At 37.1% G+C, this 27,260-nt stretch overlaps 1 protein-coding gene across 1 annotated transcript in view; it reads right to left on the minus strand.

Moving 5' to 3' along the window:
* Positions 1-27,260, minus strand: part of LOC134532815 (serine/threonine-protein kinase mTOR) — a 65,568-nt gene that overhangs the window by 8,973 nt on the left and 29,335 nt on the right. Inside the window, exons 21-37 of the mRNA XM_063369701.1 lie at positions 26,305-26,435; positions 25,432-25,636; positions 24,675-24,846; positions 20,511-20,691; positions 18,537-18,753; positions 18,266-18,451; positions 15,421-15,546; positions 14,718-14,863; positions 13,264-13,371; positions 11,614-11,881; positions 10,663-10,857; positions 9,738-9,959; positions 8,647-8,829; positions 7,550-7,859; positions 2,494-2,636; positions 1,895-2,035; positions 46-251 (exon numbers count right to left, since the gene is read on the minus strand). Coding sequence (XP_063225771.1) covers positions 46-251; positions 1,895-2,035; positions 2,494-2,636; positions 7,550-7,859; positions 8,647-8,829; positions 9,738-9,959; positions 10,663-10,857; positions 11,614-11,881; positions 13,264-13,371; positions 14,718-14,863; positions 15,421-15,546; positions 18,266-18,451; positions 18,537-18,753; positions 20,511-20,691; positions 24,675-24,846; positions 25,432-25,636; positions 26,305-26,435 — 3,140 coding nt within the window. The remainder of the gene's footprint in view (positions 1-45; positions 252-1,894; positions 2,036-2,493; positions 2,637-7,549; positions 7,860-8,646; positions 8,830-9,737; positions 9,960-10,662; positions 10,858-11,613; positions 11,882-13,263; positions 13,372-14,717; positions 14,864-15,420; positions 15,547-18,265; positions 18,452-18,536; positions 18,754-20,510; positions 20,692-24,674; positions 24,847-25,431; positions 25,637-26,304; positions 26,436-27,260) is intronic.

The following is a 27,260-nucleotide window of genomic DNA, read 5'->3' on the forward strand; positions in this document are numbered from 1 at the left end:
GGTGTTGGACGTGTAAGCCCTGGTGACCCGGGGGACGCTGCTCACCGGTCGCCCAGCCCCAGGATGTAGCCCACCATGGACATGACGGCGAGGGAGCGCGTGTAGTTGGTGCGGCGGTCGAACCAGACCTCCGAGGAAGGGGACTTGAGCCACAGCAGGCGGGCCAGGTCGTCTCCCTGAGTGGTGTCGAGAGCGTGCTCGAACACCTCCACCTTCTGCATCAAGGTGAGGTGGTCGTAGTCCGGGGCCATCTGCAGCCCACAACCAGAACAACGTGGCCTACACCTATCGTCCATATCACGCCGCTCAAGTTCACAGCTGGCACGCAGGCCACTGTCCAAGTTGACCAAGAAGGTGATTTTAAACATCGAGGCAGCCTCCGAAACAAATGTTTAACATTTAAACAAATACTACTACCATCAGGGCCGGATTTAGAGGTCTGGAGGCCTCGGGGCAACAGAGGAGCGGAGGCCCCGTGGCCCCAAATTATTTTCCAAATAAAATGAACAATTTTTTTCAGTTGAGTTTTCCAATAAATAATTTATTGTGAAATCAAGTAGATTCTCTTAGTATTTAAAAAACATACATACATATAATCGGAGACAAGAATTATATGAAATTAAATTTTAGTGTTAATGAACTGAACCTTCCGAGCTTTTTTCGCCGAAAACTGTAGGTAAAGGCAAAACAGCGAAAAAGGAATATCAAAGTAAAAGATGTTTACTAGTGTTTACTTGTCGAATTTGAAAGATTTTTTTTCCCCGAAGTCTCTATTGTGGGGGCCCTCCGTTTGTGGAGGCCCCGGTTGCCCTTCCCTAAATCCGGCCCTGACTACCATTATAAATTACCATTCTGCTTTTCTGTCATTTGTAAGAAAAAATAAAAGTTTTTAGCTACCTTAAGGGACCCACCTATCTGTGTTAATAAGGCGGGATGATAAGTGCAATGCTTGCTGGTGCTTCTAGCGTAGTTTCACACATCAGAGTGGGGTTCTGAACTGGAGCGCAGTCTCTTAGTTGTGCATAAAACAACTATGAGATTTGAGAGGTAACCATAACATTATATGCGGAGAAATTAAAATGAAGCTGTAATGCAAAGCCCTTAAAAACTTATAAAAATCTGATCCAGGTTTTATCCATTATCACTATCTTAAAAATACAGTTTAAAAACAAAATGGAAATAGGACTACTCATTGCTCTAAGCACATACTTAAATGCTTTTTTTAAACAAACACCACTTGAATATTTTAAGCAGTTATTAAATCTCATAGTTTCTTCTGAAACTCTGCTTACCTTATGTATACCTGGGTAGGCAGTGCCCTTAATGAAAGCATAGCAAAACGTAGGGACTCAAACAGCGGGCTTAAATACATCATCCATAAGCATGCGACTTTGGATAACAAATGGACAGAACCACTTTCACTAGACAGAGCCTACCACTCTAGCCAGATCACGTAATGAATTTAACTTAAAAAATGCTATTGTGATTACTGCAGAAATATACTTGATACTTCCAAATAGTTTACTAAGTACAGCTAGTATTATTTGGTTTAACAGTCACAACAACTCTCCCTCACCAAGAGATTTCATGTGGCATTTCTTTTTCATTTTCGAAAAGTGATTTTCTAGTAGTCAACTAAATGATCAGTTCCACTGGAACTTTGCACCAAGCTGATGGAGTCTGCATACTGCCATATTGGACACAACCTCTTGCTGCTTACAGAAGCTCATCCAATAAAAACTCTTATGTTTTCTTAATACAAATGCTACCGTCTAAAAGTACAAAGTGGTTAATGGTCTGTGGCTACTTGTGTTCCTATTTCTTAATTCCAATAGGGACACTTGAATTTTTTGAATACTTTGATACAACTTACTTAATACTAGGTAAGTCTTACCCTCAGCATTATCCTGTGTTCAATGTTTAACAGAATTTTCTTCTTCTCTCTGTAGTCTCTGATGAGCGTATGAAGGGTGTCGCAGTGCGGTACCCACCCAATTAAACCACTGTTGGTAGAAAGTGGAATGACCGCATACCGCTACAAAAAATGTTTAATTAGTTTTAAAAAAAACAATCCTTGCAGTATTGAAACAAGTAGTAACAGACTAAAGTAATAATTAAAATAGTAAACAAGACACTTATGAAGATATAATAAAAACATGCTTTTAAAACAGAAACAAAACAAATACATATCATTTGATAATGATACCTTTCATATTAATCCAGCAAATTTTCATGTCACAAATTATTAAATATGAACAGAAAACTATTTTAATTTCTTAAAGAACTATATTTACACCTGCGGCTTCACTCATGTTAATTGTCAGTTTCATATAAAGTTTTTCTCCAGCTAAAAAAAAAAGAACATATTAGAGGTAGACAATAGCAAATGTAATATATTTTGGAGGTGATAAAAATTTTACTGAGCTGACAATTCTTATTTCTTTTCGGTAATTTATTTGACAGCGTGGTCATGTGGCAAACGGCAAACTTCACCTGTATGGTGAGGTTGCGTCTGAAAGTGTCCGGATCATTCAGCAGCAACGTGTTGACCAGCCCAAACAGCTGCATGACCCTCTCGTCCTGTCTCAGGTCCTCATGACCCTTCAGCAGGAACATGTAGTCTCGTCCGTTGCTCCCTATGGCAACGCAAACCAACAGTCCATCAATAAACTGCTACATGTTTCGTACCTACATGCACTTAAAAATATCAATGAAACACATTACAAGGGTGATCAACAGTACAATTTTTTATATAGTTTCAAATATGCAAATTTCCCTGATTTTTTTATCCTGTTTTCTAGACCAATATGCAAATTTCCCTGATTTTTTTATCCTGTTTTCTAGACCAATTGCAATTTTGCAATTTTTCATGAATTTACAAGTAGAATACAAAATATGCACATCACAAAAACACAAAGGTCTTATTGCATGTTTCTTATACATTAGCATTCTTTACTTTACACAGGAAATAGTATCACAAATCGAATGAGGTTCAACATAATTATGCCTTCTCTAGGTTATCTGTGAACAATTAATTATATAAATAAATAATCCCTAAAAAAATATGAGATAAAAAAAAATTATTTCATCAAAATATGAACAATTTTTAATAGGACACAATTGTTGTAACTCGAAATGATCTGTGCCAAATTTTTATAATTCCACCTTACATAATTTTTTAATTTTCCGAACAGAAAAATAAGACAGGGATAGTTATTTGTCCTGCAGCTGCCAGAAGTGTCATTGCTGCCATGCATGACACACTGTCTTAGGCCAGGGTTGGCTGTCGGGTAGACATCTGCGAATTGTGATTTTTCAGTTCGAATCGAATTAGAATCGAATTTCAAAAAAATTCACGAGTTTCGAATTTTTTTCGAATCGAATTTGGGAATATTTATTAAAATAACATAGATCATTAAAAATTTTTAACTTACCACCTTTTAAAAACTTGTCACATAATTCACAGTTTAAATCAAGCAACTAAAATTAAACTGAGACTATTTTGAAGAAGCACAACCAGATTCTCAAAAATTAAAAAAAAAATTAAAAATTATATGTTTATAGCACTTAAATAAATCACTTCGCAAATCATTTCAAATTGTCATGGAGGAAAGGTGAGTTCATCGACATGGTGCGGCAACAATTCTCTGCGGCTGGTAACTATGTTGCCCAGGGACACAACAACCGGGATGGGGGGGGGGGGGGGGGGGGGGGGCGGCATTGGCGTAGCTGTGTTCATAAAGTTGGGGGGGACAAATAACGATTTTGATGTCATGTAAACCCTTTCTCCTCTTACTAAGACGGGAGGTCCGGTGGTCCTCCCCCGGAAAATTTTGATTTTAAAAGTGCAAAATAGCGCTTTTTAAGCAGTTTTTGTATCTAACCAATGGATACAGCGATGTTAAAATTATTATTGTTTCCTTAAGATAAAATTTGATTAGAGAAGAATTTACAAATAAAGTTGGGCAGATGGCAGGGAGGGCACAAGCTCTCTTTTTTTTTACTCAAATGGAATTAAATAGTATTATTTTACAATCATAATTATATTTTTATAAATTATTTTCTACAACTAATTCATTTACGATATTTTAAATCTAAATTAAAAAAACATGTACACTTGGAAACATTAAAAAAAATTGTTTATAATTCATAAACTTTGCCTTTAAAGTAAAGTTTGTTTTTGAATGTTATAATTTCGATGCTGGACATATTTCTTTCACATGAACCTTTGATACATGGTACCCGATTCGCTTAAAATTGCTTAGATTATTGATTTATTCAAATAGCATAACAGAAATGCGGAATAATATTTTAAAATAAAAATATCACTGTCTAGAAAGTTGGGGGGGGATAGTCCCCTCCACCCAAAAAGTTCAGGGGGACACGTCCCCCCTGCCCCTTCCGGTTCCTACGCCCCTGGGGGGGGGGGGCAAGGTTATTTTTCCCCCCCTCTGAAACCTTGAAGTGGGGGCAAACGGGGGCAAAGAAAGTGCTGTGTAATTAATTTTTAGATAACAAAACTGCTTAAAAACATCATTTTTAGGGCCATGAAAAGATCCCGAGAGTAGCTGGAAGTTAAAACACTGTAGCATCGACTGTGTTTCGTGATTGGGTGAGTTACTTTGAGGTGCATGTTGATTTTTACAACAACCAATCACACTAATTCATTGTGCAAGCAAACTCGTCCTTAGTGGCTCGTGCAAACAAGGCAACGACTTCTCTCGCAGACTGCCGCCAATCACAAGGAAGAAACCGCTGGTGTGGGTATACATTGTTGCAATCTAGTAGGCGTTCAGATTTTTTCGTGAAAATGTCCTGCCCCTAACCATTTTCCAATTTGAAATATAAATTTTCCCAGGGGAGGACCCCCGGACCCCCCGCTATAATAGGGGGGATCGATGATTCTTTATAAAAAGTGCCCCCCCCCCCCCCCCTTTTGGAAATTTAGTTGTTGCGCCCCTGATGTTGCCTGCTGTAGAGAAAACTATCTAACTTGCCACCTTAATTAGCATATTTGACTTTCAAGGATAAAAATATTAATAAAAATATCACAGCATAAGGAAGTGGTACATAATAAAAATAACAAATTTACCATTTTTATCGCGTAAGCATCGCACATTTTATTCTAAAATCAAGTTTATAATTAGGGGTGAGACCGTGGGTTCACTCTTAGCTGATTTTTTAGATAAACAAACACCGTCGTATCACTGCGCCGCGTCAGCAAGTGATAGGCTGAATTCATCTTGCGCGCCAAGCACTATTCTCCGTTCACTCTTACGTCTTACCTGAGTTTTGGAATAAACAAAGCCTCTTGTAAACAAACATTTTCATTGGCTGCCGGCCGCGGCGCACATCATTCGTGCGCAAGAAATAGTCCCTTGGTTACGTACCATTTGTAAGTATTTTTACACTGTATTTTTTATAACAATTGTTGATATATAACATTATAGCGATTCATCATTAATTTCCTATACAGTTTAATGTGTCAGCAAGTATGTACTTACAATTATGTTAGCAGACGCCATGTGTACGGTGGCATAGACAAAAGGTACTGTACAGTGTACAGTTGATGCCCGGCGCAACAGTTGCATTTCGGATTCGCGCGCGCACGGTTTGTTATGGCTGACGTCGGACCGAGTTTTGTAAAATACAGAACGGGAAAGCCTTTGAAAAGTGCACAGAAAACTATTGTGTTGAATGTTTTTAAAACATTTTAGACAAATATCCGGATTGTCGTGTGAACGATATCGCGAGTTTAACTGCGGAATTTAGGCGTGTTTCGAAGAGCAGTGTGCTTCGTGCAAGGAAAGAATTACAGGACACCGGGACATTAACATCTTCCGGGAAGAAAAGGAAAATTGAGTATCCTGTTATAAAAACTTGTGATGATTTTGTGAAGACGGTTATTAGGCGTAAAGTGCATAGTTTTTTCTTCGCAAATGAACCACCTACGCTGAACAAAATGCTACGGTGCTTCCAGTTATATTACGTCTCCGTTATTTTATTAGCACCGACTGTACTGAAGTGTGTGTGTTGCAACTAGTGCTTGGCGCGCCAGATGAATTCAGCCTATCACTTGCTGACGTGGCGCAGTGATACGGCGGTGTTTGTTTATTTCAGAACTCAGCTAAGAGTGAACGGAGAATAGTTGCAACACAGAAACTTCAGTACAGTCGGTGCTAATAAAATAACGGAGAAGTAATATAACAGGAAGCACCGTAGCACTTTGTTCGGCGTAGGTGGTTCATTTGCGAAGAAAAAACTATGCACTTTACGCCTAATAGCCGTCTTCACAAAATCATCACAAGTTTTGATAACAGAATACTCAAGTTTCCTTTTCTTCCTGGAAGTTGTTAATGTCCCAGTGTTCTGTAATTCTTTCCTTGCACGAAGCACCCTGCTCTTCGAAACACTCGTAAATTCCGCAGTTAAACTCGCGATATCGTTCACACGACAATCCGGATATTTGTCTGAAAAGGTTTAAACATTCAACACAATAGTTTTCTGTGCACTTTGCAAAGGCTTTTCCGTTCTGTGCTTTACAAAACCTTGTCCGGCGTCAGCCATAACAAACCGTGCGCGCGCGAATCCGAAATACAACTGTTGGGCCGGGCATCAACTGTACACTATACACACGGCGTCTGCTAACATAATTGTAATAAAAAAGGCAGCGTAAAAATACTTACAAATGGTACGTAACCAAGGGACTATTTCTTGCGCACGAATTATGTGCGCGGCGGCCGGCAGCCAATGAAAATGTTTGTTTACAAGAGGCATTGCGAAAGCAAGCTAAATAATTTAAATTAATGAGTGATGCAATAAAACCATTTTATTCAACGTAAAAAAAAAAAGAAACCCGTAACAAGAACGTGATTTGTAACTATACGCATAACGATCGTGCTGGTTAACTCGGTTATTGACAGAGCGCGCGCGCGTGCATGCAGTCTGCGAGATATCGATATCGATCTCCGACTACGTGAGAGCGCTCTATACTGGAATACAGGAACCAACACAACCAAACTGGCGCTGCTTACGTTTTTATAAGCGGTATAAAGAGACTCCCGAGACGTTAAAGATGAAGTTTTTTAACTTTTAAAAACGTCTTTAAAACACGATTTATACATCAGGTTACTTTGTAATAGGATTAATTAAGTTAGTAAGCAGTTTTATCAGAACGAACGGCGTAAACTGCGTAAAGCAATAGGCGCGTTGTAAACAACGGGAATTCATTGCATTACATCAAATGAGGTTAAAACGGGACAGAAATAAAATGATTCAAATAACGTGTAAACGTAAGTAACGGTAACGTAAATAAGGGGTTACGATGTATAATTTTTTGTAAGTGGAAGATGTAATCGTCCATTTACATTTCTTTTAAAAATGGGGGAGGGGGGTGTCTTATATTAGTGTATCCGGGCCAGATTTTGCAAGTCGAATTATTGTAAAATGAATTCGATTCGAATTTACGAATCGAATATCAAAAAATTCGAACTCGAATTCGGAAATTTCGAATATTCGCAGAACCCTACTGTCGGGAGGTCGGACGGACCTTTGATGCAGAGCTTGCGAGGGCGCTGCTTGGAGGTGATGACCTGCAGGGAGCTCTGTATCTCGGCGATGCGGATGACGGGCTGGCCCGGGCTGTAGGAGCCGGGCACCGCCAGCTCCAGGTCGCGGCAGCGGAGCAGCTTGGGGCTGACGTACTGCAGCTCGAGGCCGGTCAGCTGCGGCAGCTGCCGCGAGATGCGGCGGAACACGTGGTAGTACAGGTCCCAGGCCTGGTTCAGGTCCCGCACGTTGCCCGACACCTTGTAGCGGTGGCACCACTCCTGCGCCTCTATCAGGTCCCGGCCGTACGCCTGCGAGCACCTCGTCTCGTCAGCAAACAACCCTTGTTCTGTGTTTGTAAACTACCTCAGTTGAACAGGAACTAAACAGTCCAAACAAAAGCCAGCGAAAATAGAAATATTTTTACAAATAAGATCTCTCTGATTTTTTCTTTTATTAAATGTTCATAATAATTATACGAGTTTAGCAATATATATATATTATTTAAAGAATTAAAAAAAGTTTCAACAAATTCACCAAATCAAATAAATTTGAAATAGCTAGGTTAATACAAATCACATTAATAAAAAAAATTGCTAAAATAAGGTCCCTTCTGGTTTCAAGTAAGGAGGATGAGAATGCAATCACTGTTCAGACTTTGAGCTACAAACAAAACCATCTCATCTTATACAGCCCAACTGATGATGATATGACAAAAATGAAAAATGCTCACAAAGCAAGCAAGTTAAATATTTGCCTATGTATTGTGATTTTACTTTTCTGATGTTCTATTTTATGGTAGTTTCTGCTAGATGTTGGATAGCATCAGGCATATAATGTACTAGTACTTTAATACGTCTCTACAAAAAAATTTATTTAATTATTTATTTTTGTGCTGGTTTGTTTCAATCGTCATAAGGCCAGGAATAATTAGTACTAAAAATGAATACCTATGTATCAGAATAGTTCTGAAGAAAAATTTATTTATTTATTTAATCAACAAATATACTTTTTTATGTATGAATAAATTTTAATTTATAAAAGAATACAAACAAGCCCCAAGAAGAACCAATGAGTGAAATGAGTGCCAAAGCCTACCTGATTGAACGAAGTCTCCTTGAGTGTCTGTGGTCCACGCTCCAGCATCGCATGGAGTGGTTCCAGCGTGTCGAACATCCCCTTGAGGTTCCTCTCGCCGAAGTACAGCCGACTGGCTTCCTCCAGACCCTCGTGCCACAGTTCGTGCCAGAGGATGGCCACTCGGATCAACTCATCGCTCACCTGAGACAAAACGTTAAACAGGCCATGTTTCCATATCAAAATGAAAGATTACAGCACTGAACCTTTACACAGTAAACAGTAACAGATTAACATACAGGCAAGTACCTCACCTGGAAGGAGGCCTGCTTAGCTATCTTGAGGCCAGTTCCTGGTATGAAAAGGACAGCAATAAAAATATGTGCCCAATCATTAAGTGAATCAGCATATTGGCATATCGGCAAAATTTTATGAATTGCTACAGCTCTAGCAATAACCACACAAGTTAATTTTCTCTAAGAACACCATTTAGGCCTAATATATTATGAGAGTGTGGAAGCATGCAAAAAAAAAACGTGAGCCAGTCTTTCAGTACTCAGTATTTAACATCTAACCTCCATAACAAAAAAATTCATATAAAACTTAAAGACACATAATTTAATGAGAATTATTAAAAATAATGAAGAGCGTGATAAATATACAAAAATTGTGTTTTGAACTACACTTGTGAACGCAAATCACACGTAGTTTCCGCTGCCAGAGCAGCTACGTCAACTAATGAATCATTTGATTCCCAGACCATAATTTTTTTATAGTGAAACTGCTGAGATAAAAGCAAAAAAAGATGTGAAAAAATACTAAACCACAGTTATGGACCTGATTGTTTTACAAGGAATTTTATTAAAACACTTCCCATTTTGTTAAAAACCTTAGCAGGAGTTCCCCATTGTCTTTGTGAACTTTGGTTTGCGTCATCCGCCACAGAGGGCAGCACCGTGGTGGCTACACATTTCCGTTCCTTGTTTTCTGCCGCATACAAGAAATTACTCCCTCCAAATGGCATGTACTGAGAGCCAAGATGTTACACATCTAAAAGCATTCGTGGAAGCCTCGTGCGTGATGCAGCAAGAAGCAAAGCAACGACAACCTACCATGACCGCCTGCTGCACCAGAACCGGGCTATGTTCGCACATGCTCTTGAGTATCTTGTTGGCTGCATTGCGCCGAGCGGGGCTGGCAGACTTGCTGGCCACCGTCAAGGGGTAGACCAGGGCCTGTGGGTGGTGCTTGCCGATGTCAATCAGCAGGTGGTGGATCAGCCGGCCGACCAGGGCTCGAGGCGTGTCGATGCGTGCTATCAGCTGAGGAATCACCTGGCAAAAGACCATCATCAACTTTCATTGGAAACTGTCCTGAACCAGCGTGGGAAGTTTGAAGCTGTGGACGAGAGAATAGCTATTGACTAATTACGATCTGACAAACAGTAACTAACATATATGCTGCTAGTGATTGATATACCTATTTTTGATGGATGAGGCAATAACTTGAAATTATCAGTACTACATACTTGAAATAGTAAAAGTTTCTCAAAATCCCAAGGTACTTAGAAATTTAGATGACTTGAAAATTTTTTCTAAACGGTAAGAGTGTACACCATCAAAAGTACAAGAATGAATACAAATTTTTAAATTAACGTTTTCTGGTCAGTGCACAACTGCACAGCATAACTCATACTGATGTCTGAATATTTTTGACTGATCAATGAGAATGCAAAACAATGTATATCTTTTGAATGCAGTTCGTAAGTTCTATGGCCTGTTTTCTTCAGTTCGTATAGCTGCAGACTGCCTGGATTGAAATAAAATGGCACAATGTTCAAGCTATTGATAATCAACCCTGTGATGAAAAAATAAATGTAATGTTTTAAACTTATCAGTCAACATGTTACTAAATTGCAGTGTTAACATTACACCTTTTTTTTTGTCAACACCTGATAGTAATTTACAAAATTTGCACCCTTGTGATTTGTTTGGACCCATTTACTAACAAAGTATGAAAATGGGCAGGACAACACACCTGCAGCCACGTATCGATCTCGATGGTGCGTATTCCCTCCACTATCGCATCATGCACTTCTGGCCACTGGCCGTAGTCGAACCACAGAGTCAGCAGCCGCAGCGTGTCCTGCAGCGAGTTGCCGTGCGAGAGCGCGATCGAGTGGAAGAAGCCATCCACCGCAGGAACAGTGAACTGGGAGATGTACATTGAATTCTAATGGAACAAACACATTTGCATGCATTGAAAAGTGACCACTGATGAAATTTAACAAAATGCACTCAATCGCAGACAAACTCCTGTTAAAACTGCCTCAATTCTTATATAGTAAAAAATTATTTGGTATTTTAGCCACATGAAAGTTTGATTTTTTTGTATTATTTTCATGTGGATATAAAACGAGTAAAACATACTGAAAAGTCGTAAATCTTTCCAACCAACACACAGTAAAAAAAAAAAAAAAAAAAAAAAAAAAAACTAGGATAAAATGTGCCTCCGTGTCACAGACAGCTGACATGCTCTTCCGTATCGTAACAAAACAACTGTTTGAGAACTTGAGGTCTACCGCTATCAGAATAAAGTTTACTGGATGCATTTATCGATAGTACAGCTTTAGCTGATACCACACATCGTTCATATTGACTATCGAACAGTAAGTTAAAAAATTTAAGAACCTGAAATCAAAGTAGCAGGAATTTAATAATACACTGTTTTAGAGAATTTAACATCAAATTTCAGAACCACAGATGATAATGTATATTATTATGAAAGAATAAAAACTCAAAATGATTTATCATTTTACTTTTTGTTTTCACCATGTGGATAATTAAATATGAAATGCATTTCACGTAATGTTAAAGTGGCTCACACTTTGTACAGAAGAGACTGACGCGAATGAACGCACGTCCGCTTTCTCACCAAGATAGAACCGAGGGCACTGGAAGCGGAGAGATGCCGACGGCCAAGACTCACCAGCCCGGGGCGAGAAGGAGTGCTGTCAGGCGGCACCCTGGCCCCGGCCTCCCCGGAAAACTGCTGCTGCTGCTGCTGCTGCTGTTGCTGCTGCTGGTGCTTGTAGAACAGCACCGTCTCGAAGTTCATGTAGGCCCAGGCGTGCCAGGCCTTGTACCAGGTGGTGTCGTGGTCCGTGGCGGCAGCGTAGTACTGCAGCACGGCTGGAATCGAGTGCTCGTTGATGCCCTGCAGGCTCTCCTGCCACTCGCCCAGTTTCAGGTAGCACCTGTGTACACACACACATACACAAACCCATGAGACGAACACACCTCGTTGACAAGTCAAAACATGAAAGGCAGAAACATAAGAGATAAGTAGAGACAAGATTCCAAGGTTTTATTTTAAGGCTAACTTTGTTTATAAAACCGGAAATGTTGGTGTTATTTTTATTTTTTTTATGAAATATGTTTAATTCATAATATCACGTTATTAAACAAATACGGCACTTAAATTTTTTCATCATAACATTGTCATTTTGTCTCTTACACAATACACTAAGATATGTAATTTATAGTAATAATTCTCTAACTACTGAAAACAATAAAAATAAATCACAATTAATTATGTGTTTTATAAGTTGCAAAATAAAAATAAAAATTCCATTCTTTTTATTAAATTCATTTTAGATAAAAATTAATGCTAAATAAACTACATTGTTTGAATTTAATGATTTTAGCTACTTTTAGGTTATTTTGGTGCATTAACTTGCATTTCGGTGTTACATCTTGTATTGAGATGCTTTTCTGTGTTAATTCAGTTTTATTACAATTCACTGTATAATCTTGTCCCTATAAATAAGTCACGAATATTGGGGTAGGAATGTAGCAAAGCCAACTGTAAAGAAACCATTCAAGCTTTACCTGGAGTGATTTTGGGAAACTGTTGAAAATCAATATCAGCATGACCCAGACAGAATTCAAATGCAAGCCTACGGAATGCATGTCCTCTCTGCAAACCATTTACAGGTGTGAAGGTACGATAAAACTATACATTCCGATACAACTAAACCAAAACTCCAACACATCAAAAAATTATGATAAATACTTTACTAAGTACCAAGTAACAAAAGCATGAATCATCACCACCAAATAAAATATTAACTTAGTAATATGAACTATCAAAATTGAGCATTAGTGTACAAAAACATTCGCTAGAGTCACTAAAAAAATGGCCATAAACATCCACCAACATAAACATATCTACATATCTATAAAAAAAGAACAGATGGAAACTAAAATAGGTTCAAGGTTTTAAAATATTATAACTTAAATACTTGTCCCCTAGGGGGATACACACACACACAACCACACATGCACGCACGCCTTAAAGCGCGCGCGCACACACACACACACACAAAACACACACACACACACACACACACACACACACAGAGAGAGAGAGAGAGAGAGAGAGAGAGAGAGAGAGAGAGAGAGAGAGAGAGAGAGAGAGAGAGAGAGAGAGAGAGAGAGAGAGAGAGAGAGAGAGAGAGAGAGAGAGAGAGAGAGTTAATGGGGAGTAAGAGAATATTTGTATATATTTTTCTTACTCCCCATTAACTGCATGTATAGTGGCAGTAAACAAATTACATCTTGTAAGTGGCTGGCTCACCTGGCTAGCAAGCGCCGCCTATTATCGTGCAGTTTCTCATCATCCTGACTTATTAGTTGTAATGCCTGTGGATGATGCAGGGATGCTTGTACAAATCGGTGCAACTGACTGAAACACACACATAAGTAGATTCCCATAAAACAGGTAATCTCTTTTTTCAGTAAATGAGAAAACTTACTATTTTAGTATTTTTCTACAATAAAACATATAATAAGGTGTTTAATGAATGTTTGATAAATTTTTAAGAAAATATTCTACTGGTTTGAGTCAATCATAGTCTAATATAAGAAAAAAAACTAAATATAAATTTTAATTCTTTAATGTTAAACATGATATGAGGGGCTCTGGAACATAGTGGTGCAAGTCAGGAATTTTGCATGTTTGAAATTTACCATACAATATAATAATTTTTATTTTTCAGAGGTAAAATATGTAGCTAATTGTATAGGATGATCTCAAATATAAGATGCTCTTAAATTTAGTACGGCACAAAATATATGATGCTCTTGAATGTAGGACTATAAGAGACCACGATTAAATGATGACCTTCCAATGTGAAACATTCTCAAATGTATGAGAAACTTTCAATCATTTTAAGGTGCCTGGAATAAAAGTGGGGATTTTTAATACAATAATATACTTACAAAAGAACTCGCATGTAAGACACACTTGAATGTCTATGGTCAGTAAGCCTAGCCGAATCTCCAGCCTAGTGCTGCCCTTCTACTGCCCTAGTAGACCTTGAAGACATCACCATCTCTGCATATTTACGATAGGGTAGCTACCTTACCTTCTATGACCGCAATTAAGATGGCACTACAGGTCGGTGGAATACTTTCAGACACACCACAAGCAGAACAAACTCAAGTAAGGGCACTGCCATGGAAAAATTAAATAACAGTAGAATACAAATTTAACAGCACTCAAAACCGAATGCTCCCTTACCACATTCCATAGTCACCTTTACTTAATTGTTATCACTTTGAGCTACACAGTTCTATTCCCATTCTATTACGCTCACAAAAGTGTACACAGAATACTCATATTATAATATTTACATAATATTTGTGACAGTCTAAACATGGAATATAGCATGCAGGAGCGCAACAACTAAATTTCCAAAGGGGGGGCAATATACCTTTTTATAAAGAATCATCGATCTTCCCTATTGAAGCGGGATGTCCTCCCCCGGGAAAATTTGTATTTCAAGGTGGAAAATGGTGCTAATTAAGCAGTTTTATTATCTAAAAATTGATTACACAGCACTTTCTTTGCCCCTGTTTGCCCCCACTTCTAGGTTTCAGAGGGGGGGGGGGGGAGCAAAATGCCCCCCGTAGTTGCACCCCTGATAGCATGCAAAATCAAAAATTGCATACACCAACACAGTATTCAGAAACATCCTCGCTGAGATGTTCTTCCGAACAACAGAGGTGAGCGAGTCGGGTCATGGTCACCTGTAAGCGTCCTCCCTCTTCCCAGACATCCAGAGGTGCTTGGTGTAGGCGAAGGTGACCTGCGGGTGGTGGGCGGGCAGGGGCTGGTCCGGGTTCTGTGACGGGTCCATCCCCAGCAGCATCACCAGCGTCTTGTGCGACAGCATCTGCAACATGCCGCTCACGTGAACAAGCCCTTCACTTGCTCTCGCATCAACAACACACAAGGAAATCTTTGTAGACCAGTCACAACAAATTCAAACTGTAAAAACCAAACCAATTAATAAACTTTACAGGGAAGTCACAACCTCAATAACACAACTTGTAAAATATGAGGCTTTCTCCATAAATATACCCCATTTCTTATACACATCTGTATGTATTTTAAAACACATATTTTTAATGTAATGGTTCACTTTTTAGTTTCATTTCATGATTTAAAATAACTTACATTTTAGTTTTTAATGGCGAATTTAATTGCATTTTGATGAAAAGGTTTAATTCAAAATTAACACAAGACCATGTTTCCATTCATAGGCAAGCACTTACGGAGTGTGTATTTATACAAGCTTATGGTACACACGTGAACTTTATTACATGCTTTAGTTGCCTCAGAAAAGTGTTTGCATCAAATGAGACATTTGCAATTTCTTAAAATAAACTTTTTAAAATAATAGTTGACGAAGTTCATCACATGTCAGATGCCTGCTGTACATTTCCATACCAGGCGTCCAGACTTTCTGCACAAAGAAGCATACTTGAGCCAAGTATGCATGTCTTCCTGTGGTGCGACCACCAGTGTATGTAGCTGAATGATACGCTGCCAATCTTCAACCACACGTTGGCAACCCTGAAAACATTTCAAATATAGGTGTATTATGTATATGTGTTATATTTCCTTGATTAAATCCAAATTATAATACGAGTTATAGGGATGTGCGAGTACCCAATATTTTCGGGTACGGTTCGAATCCACAATTACCCGAACCCGGAATCGTTGTACGTACATGGATTCGAACAGTATTACGAATATTCAAAAAAGTTATAAATTAATTTAATACGGCTCAAAAATACTAGCAGTGAAAAATAAAATTAGGCTACTATTACGTAAGTATTTATAATATGATGTATCAAAGAAAGATATGTAAATTAAATAATTAACACAGTGACATTAAAAGAATTATGAGATTTCGAGAGCTTAAACTATAATTACGAATTTCGTCGTATAGCATACTATAAACTAAAAACAATTACATACCTACAAGAAAAAAAACGTCTTGGCTATTTATTGGAGAAAAAATGGTTTCGTTTGCTGAAACATTTATAAAACTGAGATTTTCCTGTGGCGTGCAGTTTATTAAGATTGAGTTGGAGAATCGAATATGTTTTGGTTTTCATAGTTTATTTTAAAGTGTTTTTTATTAATTAAGTTTACATAATTATAAACATTTCAATCTCAGTGTAATAAATAATTGCCAGTAGTTACAGTTAGAAAAAAGAGAACACACATTATTTTTAAATTAATCAGTTATTTTTAATTATTCTGTGCTTAATATTGGGAATCGGATTCATATCTCAAATATTGCCAGGGATTCGAATCAGATTCGAACCGAACTGAAAATCAAGGATTCGCACATCCCTAACGAGTTATATTATCTGGAACAATCTAAATAAATGAAAAGTAACAAAAAACATAAAATACCAAATAAACTACAAGATTTTATAAACCAAAAAAATTACAAGTCACAATATAGATTTAAACTTCTTTCTAGGCTCTTTATTAATAAGAAGGAATATTTTATATACAAAATTTGTAAGCAACAAAACAAACTGTAATTATTTAATTGAAAATACTGGTATTACAGTTCTACACTTAATTGATGCTATAGCCCTTTATTGAGTACCATTAGTAAAAAATTACATGATATACAGACTAATTATTTATTTTAACATATTTGATAGTATTTTTCCATTATTAAAAAAAAAAAAAATTATGTTAGTAACGTATTCATTCCTTACTCAATTAAAATTAGAGCTGTATTGAATTACAATATTTTACAGATACACTTTTTGGTTAAAATATTTTTATAAATTTATTAAATATCCCAAAAAAACTCATTCTAAGAAAAGCATGCAATGTAAATGCACATGTATTTTTAGTTTATATATAAACTAAACACAACCACGCCTTTTTAAACTCGTATTTTTAGCTTGTTTTCATTTGTTTGTTGATGGCAAGTTGCTTATTAAAACATTAATTTACAAATGAAGGCTTGAAAAGTTTGTTATTTAATATGTAATTATATAAAATAAGATTATTTAAAAATACATAACTATAAAAATATATATATTTACAAAAAACCAAATTTAAAAATGAATTTAAATGTGCAAAATTGCGAAACTTTGTACATGTTTACAATTCAAGAATGGGAATTCCTATACCATCATAACACTTGCTTTAGCGCAAATTTACGGAACCAAACATTTAAACGGAAAAACATTTCACGTATTTGCTTTGCACAAGAAACAGTAAAAATAATTTAAGTTATATGAAGTCCCACATTATTTGGTTATTATTCTTTTATTAAATTTTAAAAACTTTACATAAGTTAATTAAAAAATATCTCCGTCACATTATTACAAACATTTCTTTGTAGTTCAAGCAGTTGGTATTTAACTCTGTAGTGGTAGCAATTCTCTAAATAAAGTAATTTTTTTTTCTATATAACTTTACCGTACTGGTGATATATTTATTTATGATGTATTATATTCAAGAATGATATTAAAACATAGGATGTTTAAGTTTGATATGTATGGCTGGCACACGTAGCTAAGAAATGATGTTCAAAGTATGTAGTTGTACAAAAGGGTACTGGTGGATTTTTAGGTTATGATAGGCACTTTAATTAACAAGCGTATCGTGAAAAGGCAGAAATCATGATTCAACTAAATATCAGCAAAATCTGCTTCTGTCGATTCGTATTGGCACAGCTGTAATTCAAATAATCTTCTTTAGATATTAAAGTATTAAACTAAAGGAATTAATCTTGAATTCTAACCATAAATACAATTTTATTTACTAATTTATATCTATTTAATGTAATAGCTTCATTTTAATATTACTATAGCGATTGTTTTACTGTATGTTGTTATTTGTATTATTATGTTTACTGTCCAGTAGTTGTCCATTGTCATTAAAAAATTACAGTATCGTACTTTACCAGTATATTGATTTTAATTCTATACTTTATGTTGTACGTCTTGTTTGTCTATGTATTTCTTGTTTACTAATAACAACTATGACTTAGTTTATTTATATATCCTGTCTTTCTTATTGTGTATCGTGCCTACCACTTTAGCTTCTCAGGTGTAGGTAGACATGTGTCAACACGATAAATAGCTAGATAAATAAATAAATGGATGGATAAATAAATAAACAATAGCCCAATTTCAAGTTTTCTTATTCATATAAAATATTTACGTACACTAGCAATCATTGTGATGAACACAAACCAAAAACTGTACAGTTGACTAGCCTAGATAATAACCACCTGACAAAATCACATTACCTGCAAACGATCCCACCACATCTTGCGTATTGTGGGTCTCCTCTCTGGCACCAGTTTGTACTGTACTACCTCTTCCAGTTCTGCCAACATCTGCACGGACACCATTGCACCATACGCTCGCTGGTAGCTTTCCCCGGCCATGGCTGTCAGCTCAGTGTCGAGCAAATCTCTGGCAGAGTCCACCAACTAAACAAGACCATGCATGAAAATCATTAGCAAAACATTTTTACATCTGATTCGAGCCGTGGACACAGGCTCCTATGATAGATACCTGCTGAGCAACTAAGTATTGTCCCCGATGTACTGCGAGAACCGCCCTGTAGAAAGCTCCGTCTTGTGTGTCCCGTGGGATGCAGTTTACGTACTTCTCCATGGAGTCCCACTGACTCAGTCCCCATGCAGATGCTGCCGCCATGCGAGCCATTCTCTGCCGGCCATCATCCTTAAAGTGGTTCCAATGCTGGTTTGCCACGTCGTGCAACTGACCCCTGTGGTGAAATGGTTAACATTAGCACAGACCAAGATCACAAGCTAACAGTGCAATGGAACACAGAAAATATTTACATTCTTTTGGCAATTTCCAAAGAAATTTAAACGGAATGCTGAAATTCGGGAAAAATTTTGGGATCACTCAAGTTTTTTCCCCCGTCGGGAAGGAAAAAAATATCCCTGAAATTTTTGGGCTTTTTAGGGTTATTTATGTAGAGGGTTTTGTATTTTCTCTATGCAACATACTGGCTGCAACAGGCAACCGGTATGTTACACGCCCACGCAGGAACGAGTGTTGAAAACAAGCGAAATCATTTTATTATGATTTATGTGGTAAAGAAGGCCAGCTTATGATGTAAATACTGCTATAAGCATAGCAGTCAAAAGATAGTCTTCAAAATTTGCATTTATATTTTCATCAATATGTTAATGACAAGAATTAAGCATGGCACAAGAGCTATATCAAACAATGCTTAGTTTAAGAAAGTCCCTTGATTAGAAATTTAATTATTACAAAAAAATTTGACAAATAAATATTAAAGTTACAGCATCACTTTGGTATGGATAAGCAGTAGTTAATCAAAAACCTACAATAAATGATATCACACAAGGTAGAAACTTGACCTTTGAATTTTAATAGCTTGGAGACTCAGTTACACTACATGAGCACACACAAGAAACTAGAAAAACACGCCAAATAAAAACATTTAATTACAAGGGATTTAAACTGACACAAAAATTATTATGTGCAACAGTTAAACAATTTGTAAACTGCCCAGGGTGAAAACTTTAAAAACATTTTACCATCTGTGTTTTTCTTTAGCATTAAAAAAAACAAAGGGAAGCTTGAAACATGTGGTGTTCTACAACTTTATTCCTGTGGGAAAAATTCTTTCCCACCCGAAAATCCATTCCTACACAAAACCTAATATATAGTATATTTCACAAAAAAAAAAATCTATGATTAATTGACACCACTCTCATAATAATCCAATAGGTTCCTTAACTAATAATTATGACTCCAAATACTATATTTATATAATCACACAATAAAAGTTAATTTTCAACAGCAAATGAACTAACACATGATTAAAACAAAAAGAATTAAAAAAATAATTTTCACATTAAAAAAAAATATATTCCCATATCAATTAATAATAAATGTAGAATAAAATACAATAAGAAATTAGGCATCCCTATGTATTACAAAATTTCAAATTAAACTTACTTCATACAATTTAGGAAGGAAATCTTTACACTGTAAGGTACATAGCAAACACTAAAATTGCTATACATTCAACTATTCTTCATACATACCAGCTGTCCAGTTTTGAAGCCAAGACAAGAATTTTGGGAGCTTATTTACCACTTTTAAGTTTTCCTTAAGATTAATAAACATTTTCCTTACACATATCATAATAACATGTTGCATAACACTTGGCTAATACGAAGTACTGAAAACTGTGTATTTTAACACATATTTATCAATCGTGATTTGTTAAAATGGCATTTATTCTGTTTTTAATTATTTTTATGTTAGGACTAGGATAACATGTGTCCAAGCATTAATGAGTAAATGGGAAGTGGATCAAATTGGCATTTGTACAAAAGAAATATCTAAACAATTATGTGTTTCCTCTTTTATTTCCTTCATATTTGTCTCCTAAAAACTTCCTGACGGTTAACCCAGTATGACTGACGCCCTTTAAACCACACTCGACATGAGAGGAGAAGTACGAGCTGCACAGTGCATTACCATTCGCCCAGAGACTCGAGGCACCTCATCTGGCCCAGCGCCAGCTCGACGTCCTCCGAGCTGGTGACGAGGCGCTCCTGGTACGACTTGAGGGCCACCTCCCAGTTGTGCAGCTTCTCGTACCAGCGCTCCTGCACCTTCAGGTCGGAGCCCTGGTGGTTCATCACGTACTCCAGCAGCCCTGAGCACACACGCCCAACCTCGCTGTTCCGACGAGACACACCGCATCACCGCTCCACCTACGATTCCCTGGACATTCGCCGATGCATTTTTTTGCGCTGTTTGTCCATGAAAAAAAATATTCCAACAATGCAAATAAAGAAATAAAAATGAAAACATAAACCCAAAGAGAACAAGCCTAATGTTCAAACAGATAAAACCAAACACCGAACCTAAACAAGGCATTAGAGGACAACACGATGATGACAGCACGGACAAACACATTAAAACTTAAATATCAGACAGCCTGTCTGATTGCATTTAATGTTATTGTTGAAATTGTCTTGTCATTGTCAGCCCACTGTGTTCATCTGTGCTGTTATTTTTTTTTTCATGATTAAATTCCCTCCATGGAATTTTTATGCGATAAACCTAACAGTTCATAAAACCCCTAAATACAAACCCATATTCCAACAATTTTTATTTTGCTACATGTCACTTATATTATTTTATTAGGCCAGTGAGATTATTAGTTTTTTTTTTAAGTCTGAATCAAATTCAAATAGAAAATATAATTATTTTCTAATATTAATTTCAAATCTGAATAGCAAAATGGGTAATAATTATTTAAAACCATTATATATGTTAATTCAAAACAAAGTCACATTTTAACAAATATTTGTAAATGGTTTTTGCAATGATAATAGATGTTATGCTTTAATGGCTATGAAATATAAATACCAAAACACAACTACACAAGAAGTATGCTTCAATATTTTTAGGGTTATTTTTCCAGTGGTTGCAAACTGCTTTTTATTTACTCACATAAAGTGACAAACTTTACGATTGTGGCATGGACTGCACTGTTAATCAAACTTTTATTTTGGATTTGTTTAACTAGAATATTTGCGACCACAGTCGTCGGCACTCAACCCACGATGGGGTTTTAGGAATTTGTAACCACATTCCCAAGGACGCCAAGAAACTTCAAGACTTATTTGTGAGATGTGATGGTATATTAATATTCAGAAATTTTTTGGCATCGTCAAAGTTAACCAACAATCATTTTTTGAGCAGGGAAAATTTGTGTTATTGCTATGAAACTATGTGGAACTGTTGTGAACGTCGTGTAATGGTGGACCTCAGTAGGGGGAGCACGCCGGTTCTGGGACACTATAAACAAAGGACAGGTGCATGTCCGACAGGTGTTTTTCCGACAGGTGCATGTCTGACAGGTGTTTTTCCGACAGGTGTTTTTCTGACAGGTGATTGTCTGACAGGTGCTTGTCTGGGTTGGTGACGTCACGTGGAGGGGGGTTGGGTGTATCGATCGTGAGCCAACTTCGGTAGGATCGATATATCTCGTCGGGTAACTTCGGGCGTGTTCGTTGCGGAGGGGGAGGTGGATGGTGAGGGTGTGTGTGTGTGTATGTTTCTAAATGAGGGAGGCAGGTAGCGCTAGTGTCGCGCGCCGGAATTATTTTTACAAGTATAAAAATGTGAGGGCGGGCGACGGTTGGATTCGAACATTCGTTTCTGGATCGTTAGTCCGTCACGCTAACCACAGGACCACGAGACCATGTTGGAGAAAATAATTTCAGATGTTGTATATATGCTTATAAAATATTTTTTTTTTAAAGAGAAGGTATATATTTTTTTTATAGTGCTAGTCGGCAAATTTAAAAGCGGGTGGCCGCCATGTTTAATTTTTTATAGTGGTAAGCGGTAAATTTAAACGAGGCGCATCGGCTGCTATGCGGCCGCCATGTTTATTTTTTTATAGTGCTAGTCGGCCAATTTAAACGGCGGGAAATTTAAAAAAAAAATGTATAGTGTCGGCTGCTAGTCGGCCGCCATGTTTTATTTTTTTTATAGTGCTAAGCAGGAAATTTAAAAAACGGGCCGGCCGCCATGTTTATTTCAACATTGGAAAAAAAAAATAATAATTTCGACTGCTAGGAAGTAACCAGAACAGCCAACTTTGAAAAAAAAAGTAAATAATATTATATGTATGACAATCGATTGCTGAAAGTCGCCATCTTGTAGTACAGCATACTAGGCCGCCATCTTGTAGCACAGCATACCAGGCCGCCATCTTTTTTTTTCTTCCCCATTTATAGTCATTGTTTTTTTTTTCATTTCTCAAGTTTGAATATAAAAGAAAGTATTATTTCGTCAGCCACTACTCTATGACTATAGTAGTAGTAGTAGTAGTAGTAGTAGTACTTGCCAAATTTTGAAAAAAACACACACACTGAAGTGTAGCCATGTTTTCTTATAGTACTAGACCAGTATAGTTATAGTATGCTTAATTTGGTGTGTAGCATGTCTGTCTATAATAATAATAAATAAAAAAATGCTATAGGCATTACTTATGCTTATAGCGTGATTATAAAAAAAATTATACTTTACGTATTTCAGCGAATTCAAACGGGGTGGGTGTGGGGTGTAGTAGGTGAAAATAGTATGTATGACGCCACCGGCTCCCAGCGCAAGATTGGGATTGACTAATCGATTGTGAGCCAACTTCGGTAGGATCGATAAAAAAAAGTATGCTTATTACGTCACTTGTTATTTAAAAGAAAAGAAAGACTATTGTAGTGTGCATTTATAGGCATTATATATATTTTTTTTAAATTAAAATATTTTTTCCCAAGGGGGTTGGAGCTGCGCAGACGACGACGATGGCGCGTACTCCCACGGCCATTTCCTTCATCCCCCCCAGTGTCATTTTTTTTTAAAATTTAAATAATGACTCATACACTGGCGCCCGCATAGGGGAAGCCGAAAATATATACCTTCTCTTTAAAAAAAAAATATTTTATAAGCATATATACAACATCTGAAATTATTTTCTCCTACATGGTCTCGTGGTCCTGTGGTTAGCGTGACGGACTAACGATCCAGAAACGAATGTTCGAATCCAACCGTCGCCCGCCCTCACATTTTTATACTTGTAAAAATAATTCCGGCGCGCGACACTAGCGCTACCTGCCTCCCTCATTTAGAAACATACACACACACACACACCCTCACCATCCACCTCCCCCTCCGCAACGAACACGCCCGAAGTTACCCGACGAGATATATTGATCCTACCGAAGTTGGCTCACGATCGATACACCCAACCCCCCTCCACGTGACGTCACCAACCCAGACAAGCACCTGTCAGACAATCACCTGTCAGAAAAACACCTGTCGGAAAAACACCTGTCGGAAAAACACCTGTCGGAAAAACACCTGTCAGACATGCACCTGTCGGAAAAACACCTGTCGGACATGCACCTGTCCTTTGTTTATAATGTCCCATAGTGTCCCAGAACCGGCGTGCTCCCCCTACTGACCTCATGTGCTAATTGAAGGATGAAAATAAATATCCATATAATTAACTCTAATCTTTTTATCATAACTACAAATAATCCTAAATTCGTATCTGAAAAGCAAACCTCAAGAATTTTTGTACTTCTCCAAACAATTTGTTTTTTAAATTTGGAGAAATTATTTTGATGAGTGTTTGGTCTTGTGAGGATTGTTTTGTTTTTTTGCCGAGACGTAATAATAGTTACACAATGTAATAGTCAACAGCTGCACTGTATAATTGAATACAAATAATAAATTATTAGTGTTCAAATATTCACACAGTCCTAATATTGATTCTTCCTTTTAGCAACAAGGATGGTTAGCTCAGTGGTGGTGGGCTTGAAATTTTTTGTTTAACTTATAACAGGCACTCAAAATATAACAATTTTTAAGAGAGAAAAAAAACAAAGCCACAGCCAAAAAGTTGGTATAGGTGTATCATTATCTATAGTAGTACCTACATTTTCAAAATGTTTAGTGTGAAGCATTGTAACATTTTAACACGAAGAATATTTCTGAACTATAAGGAACAAGCTCACTTGCTTGAAACACGTTCTACCTGAAGTATCTAACATGAAGTATCTACATCAGTATTCTCATCTAGTCAAGGGAGGAAGGAAACAGGAAATTCACGAGAAACTATACCTGCAGCAGCCTCCTTCTGTTGCAGCTTGTTGTTGATTGAGATGAGAGCCTCAAAGACTTGGGAGTTGGGGCCCTTGTGGAATTCATCCTCTTTGTAATGCAGAGCCTTGGCATACGCCCTGCAGTGCATCGCTCGCTCCCCGAGAAGCTGCGGGTCCAACGGAAGAGGACCCTGAACACATCATCATTACAAACCATACATTAGTATTCTTCCTGAAAACAGATATAATTGACCTAATGTACAGTTATTACTTGTTTTTCCAGTGTTTGTAGTTACAAATAAAATCAATGAAAATAAGAATATCATCTTTGAACCTGTTTTAATATCCTGCCTCTGAATTTCATGTCATAACATTTGTGGTATAGTTTTACCTATTTATTTATTTAAACTAAAAATTTTAAGAAGGTTTAAATAACACCAGAGTAAAAAATAACAGCCACCAAATTTTTTTTTAAAAGCCACTAGAAATCATAAATATTATAGTGGTATTTTTTTAAAAATATTTGTTTGTAAAATTTAGAATAAAGATTTTAAAGATTCTATCAAGCAAGAAAGCTTACTTTTCTTTCACACACGTGCTCTTTAAGAGAAGAATGACATGTGAAGGAACAGAAGTGCTCAAAGGCAGTCGGTGCTAACTGAAAGTGAACACGGTAGAAACATAAGAAAAGTTACATTAGATAAAAAAAGGCAGATAACAAAGGTATATGTATGTGAGCCAGCAGGCCATTACTTTAAGGAGAAAATGGCAGACACCTTGTCGCAGTGCTCCATGAACTCGGCCAGGTTGAGGATGGTCTGAGTGATCTCCGGCAGGTCCGGGACCATGAGCGCCTGCTCCAGGCTCTGGATCAGCTCCTTCTGGAACGGCTCGCTCAGCTCCGTCCAGCACGATATGAACGCCGCGTTGAAGAGGTCTCGTGGCAGCTGGGAGTAGATCTGCGCCAGGGCCCAGCACGACCTGTGGAGAACAGACGTGGTGAAGAGCCATCACACGAGTATCACAATGATGGTTGACAAGCCTCTCTCTCTCTCACTCCCTCACGTGTGCGTGCATGTGCCTACACACGCAAACACAGAAGTAAATATATATAAAAAAAATTTCTAACACTTTATGGATGTTAGTTGTAAACACGTATTTGGCCTAAATGTGAATCAGATGAATTAAATATCTATTAGCTATTGGAAAAAAAATCTATGCTTAATATGCTAAAAATTAATTAGCTATTTGCAACTTTTTTGCCAAAACCCATTTTAAAATTTTCTCTTATAATTTTGAGCATGATAATCAATCTAAACATGTATATAAAAATTGGTCAAATTACTAACATATTACAGTGTAAAATTTGCATAATGATGTAAAGCCTGTCATGCAGGCACCTAATCACAAATGTCAATTCCCTCCCCCCGCCCCTCATCATTTCAGCCACAGTGCCAGCTGCCCATCTATACAAGCACCCAGGTGTGGACCGCTGCACAGTCACCATCCCAATTCACGTCCAGCTCATGGCCGAAACCCGCCCTCTGCAAGAGGGGAGGGAGGCAGAGCCTCTTCCCCTCTCAACATCGCTTAACCAAGGCAATATCTCAGACGTATGAAACCATGAACTGTTCATGCATATTTAGTACCTCAGAGCAGGGGAAGGTGACTCTTTCAATAGCTCAATGCTGAAACGTCGCAACCATTCCAACCAATCATCTTTAGACACTCGTCTGCTTGCAGTCCATGCTTTCTGCAAGTTTCCTGCTGTTACATGAAGCTGAAAACAAAACAGTACAAAGAATCATTAAGGTAAGTCAATATGGACAAGACTCATAATTTGTATACCCTTCTGTATTTTAAAAATAAATAAGTCTGTTATGATATGTTTCACAATAAATATTGTTTATGCTTCTTTTTTTTTCATTTCAAGGCCATTCTTAAACAAAAAAAATTTCCATGCAAAAACTTTGCTACTGGCCACATACTACATTGCAGATAAAAAAAAATCTATTAAAATAATATTTACAAAAATCTTACATTATTTTTGGGCACTTCACACAATACACAACACAAAATCAAACTAGGCACTTCACAATTTCAAAATTAAGAAAATAGAATTTATATTCAATACTAATGCAATCGAAGACACTGAATAAAATTAACTGGTCAGTTTAAAAGTGTATTTTCTACTACCAATATTACAATATAGTACTACTTCACCAAAAGTCCATTTGATGGAAACTAATGCAAAGTCATAAAATATGTGCTATATTGTGAATCTTGTCCCATAAGACAGTACATACTCTACATGCATATCTTTAACTGTATTGCTGAATGCGAAGAGGTAGAAACTGAAACACTTACTTTTGAATTCAACAGTTTTTTGGCCATTTCATGTAGTTATAGTTTGAGATTGAATTTGGCCACGTTAAGGCGTAGTATATAACTGAAGTTGGCAATGATTGGGTACAACAAAAAATACATTCCCCTAACATCTCACAAGGGGTTCACTGTTAAATTGATTTTGAAGAATGACTAGTAGTGGGAAAATATCATCAATAGCCATGCACTTAGTCTCAGAAAATCTAATAATGTGTAATTT

This window comes from Bacillus rossius, chromosome 6 (assembly GCF_032445375.1).
Source record: "Bacillus rossius redtenbacheri isolate Brsri chromosome 6, Brsri_v3, whole genome shotgun sequence".
NCBI lineage: Eukaryota > Metazoa > Arthropoda > Insecta > Phasmatodea > Bacillidae > Bacillus > Bacillus rossius.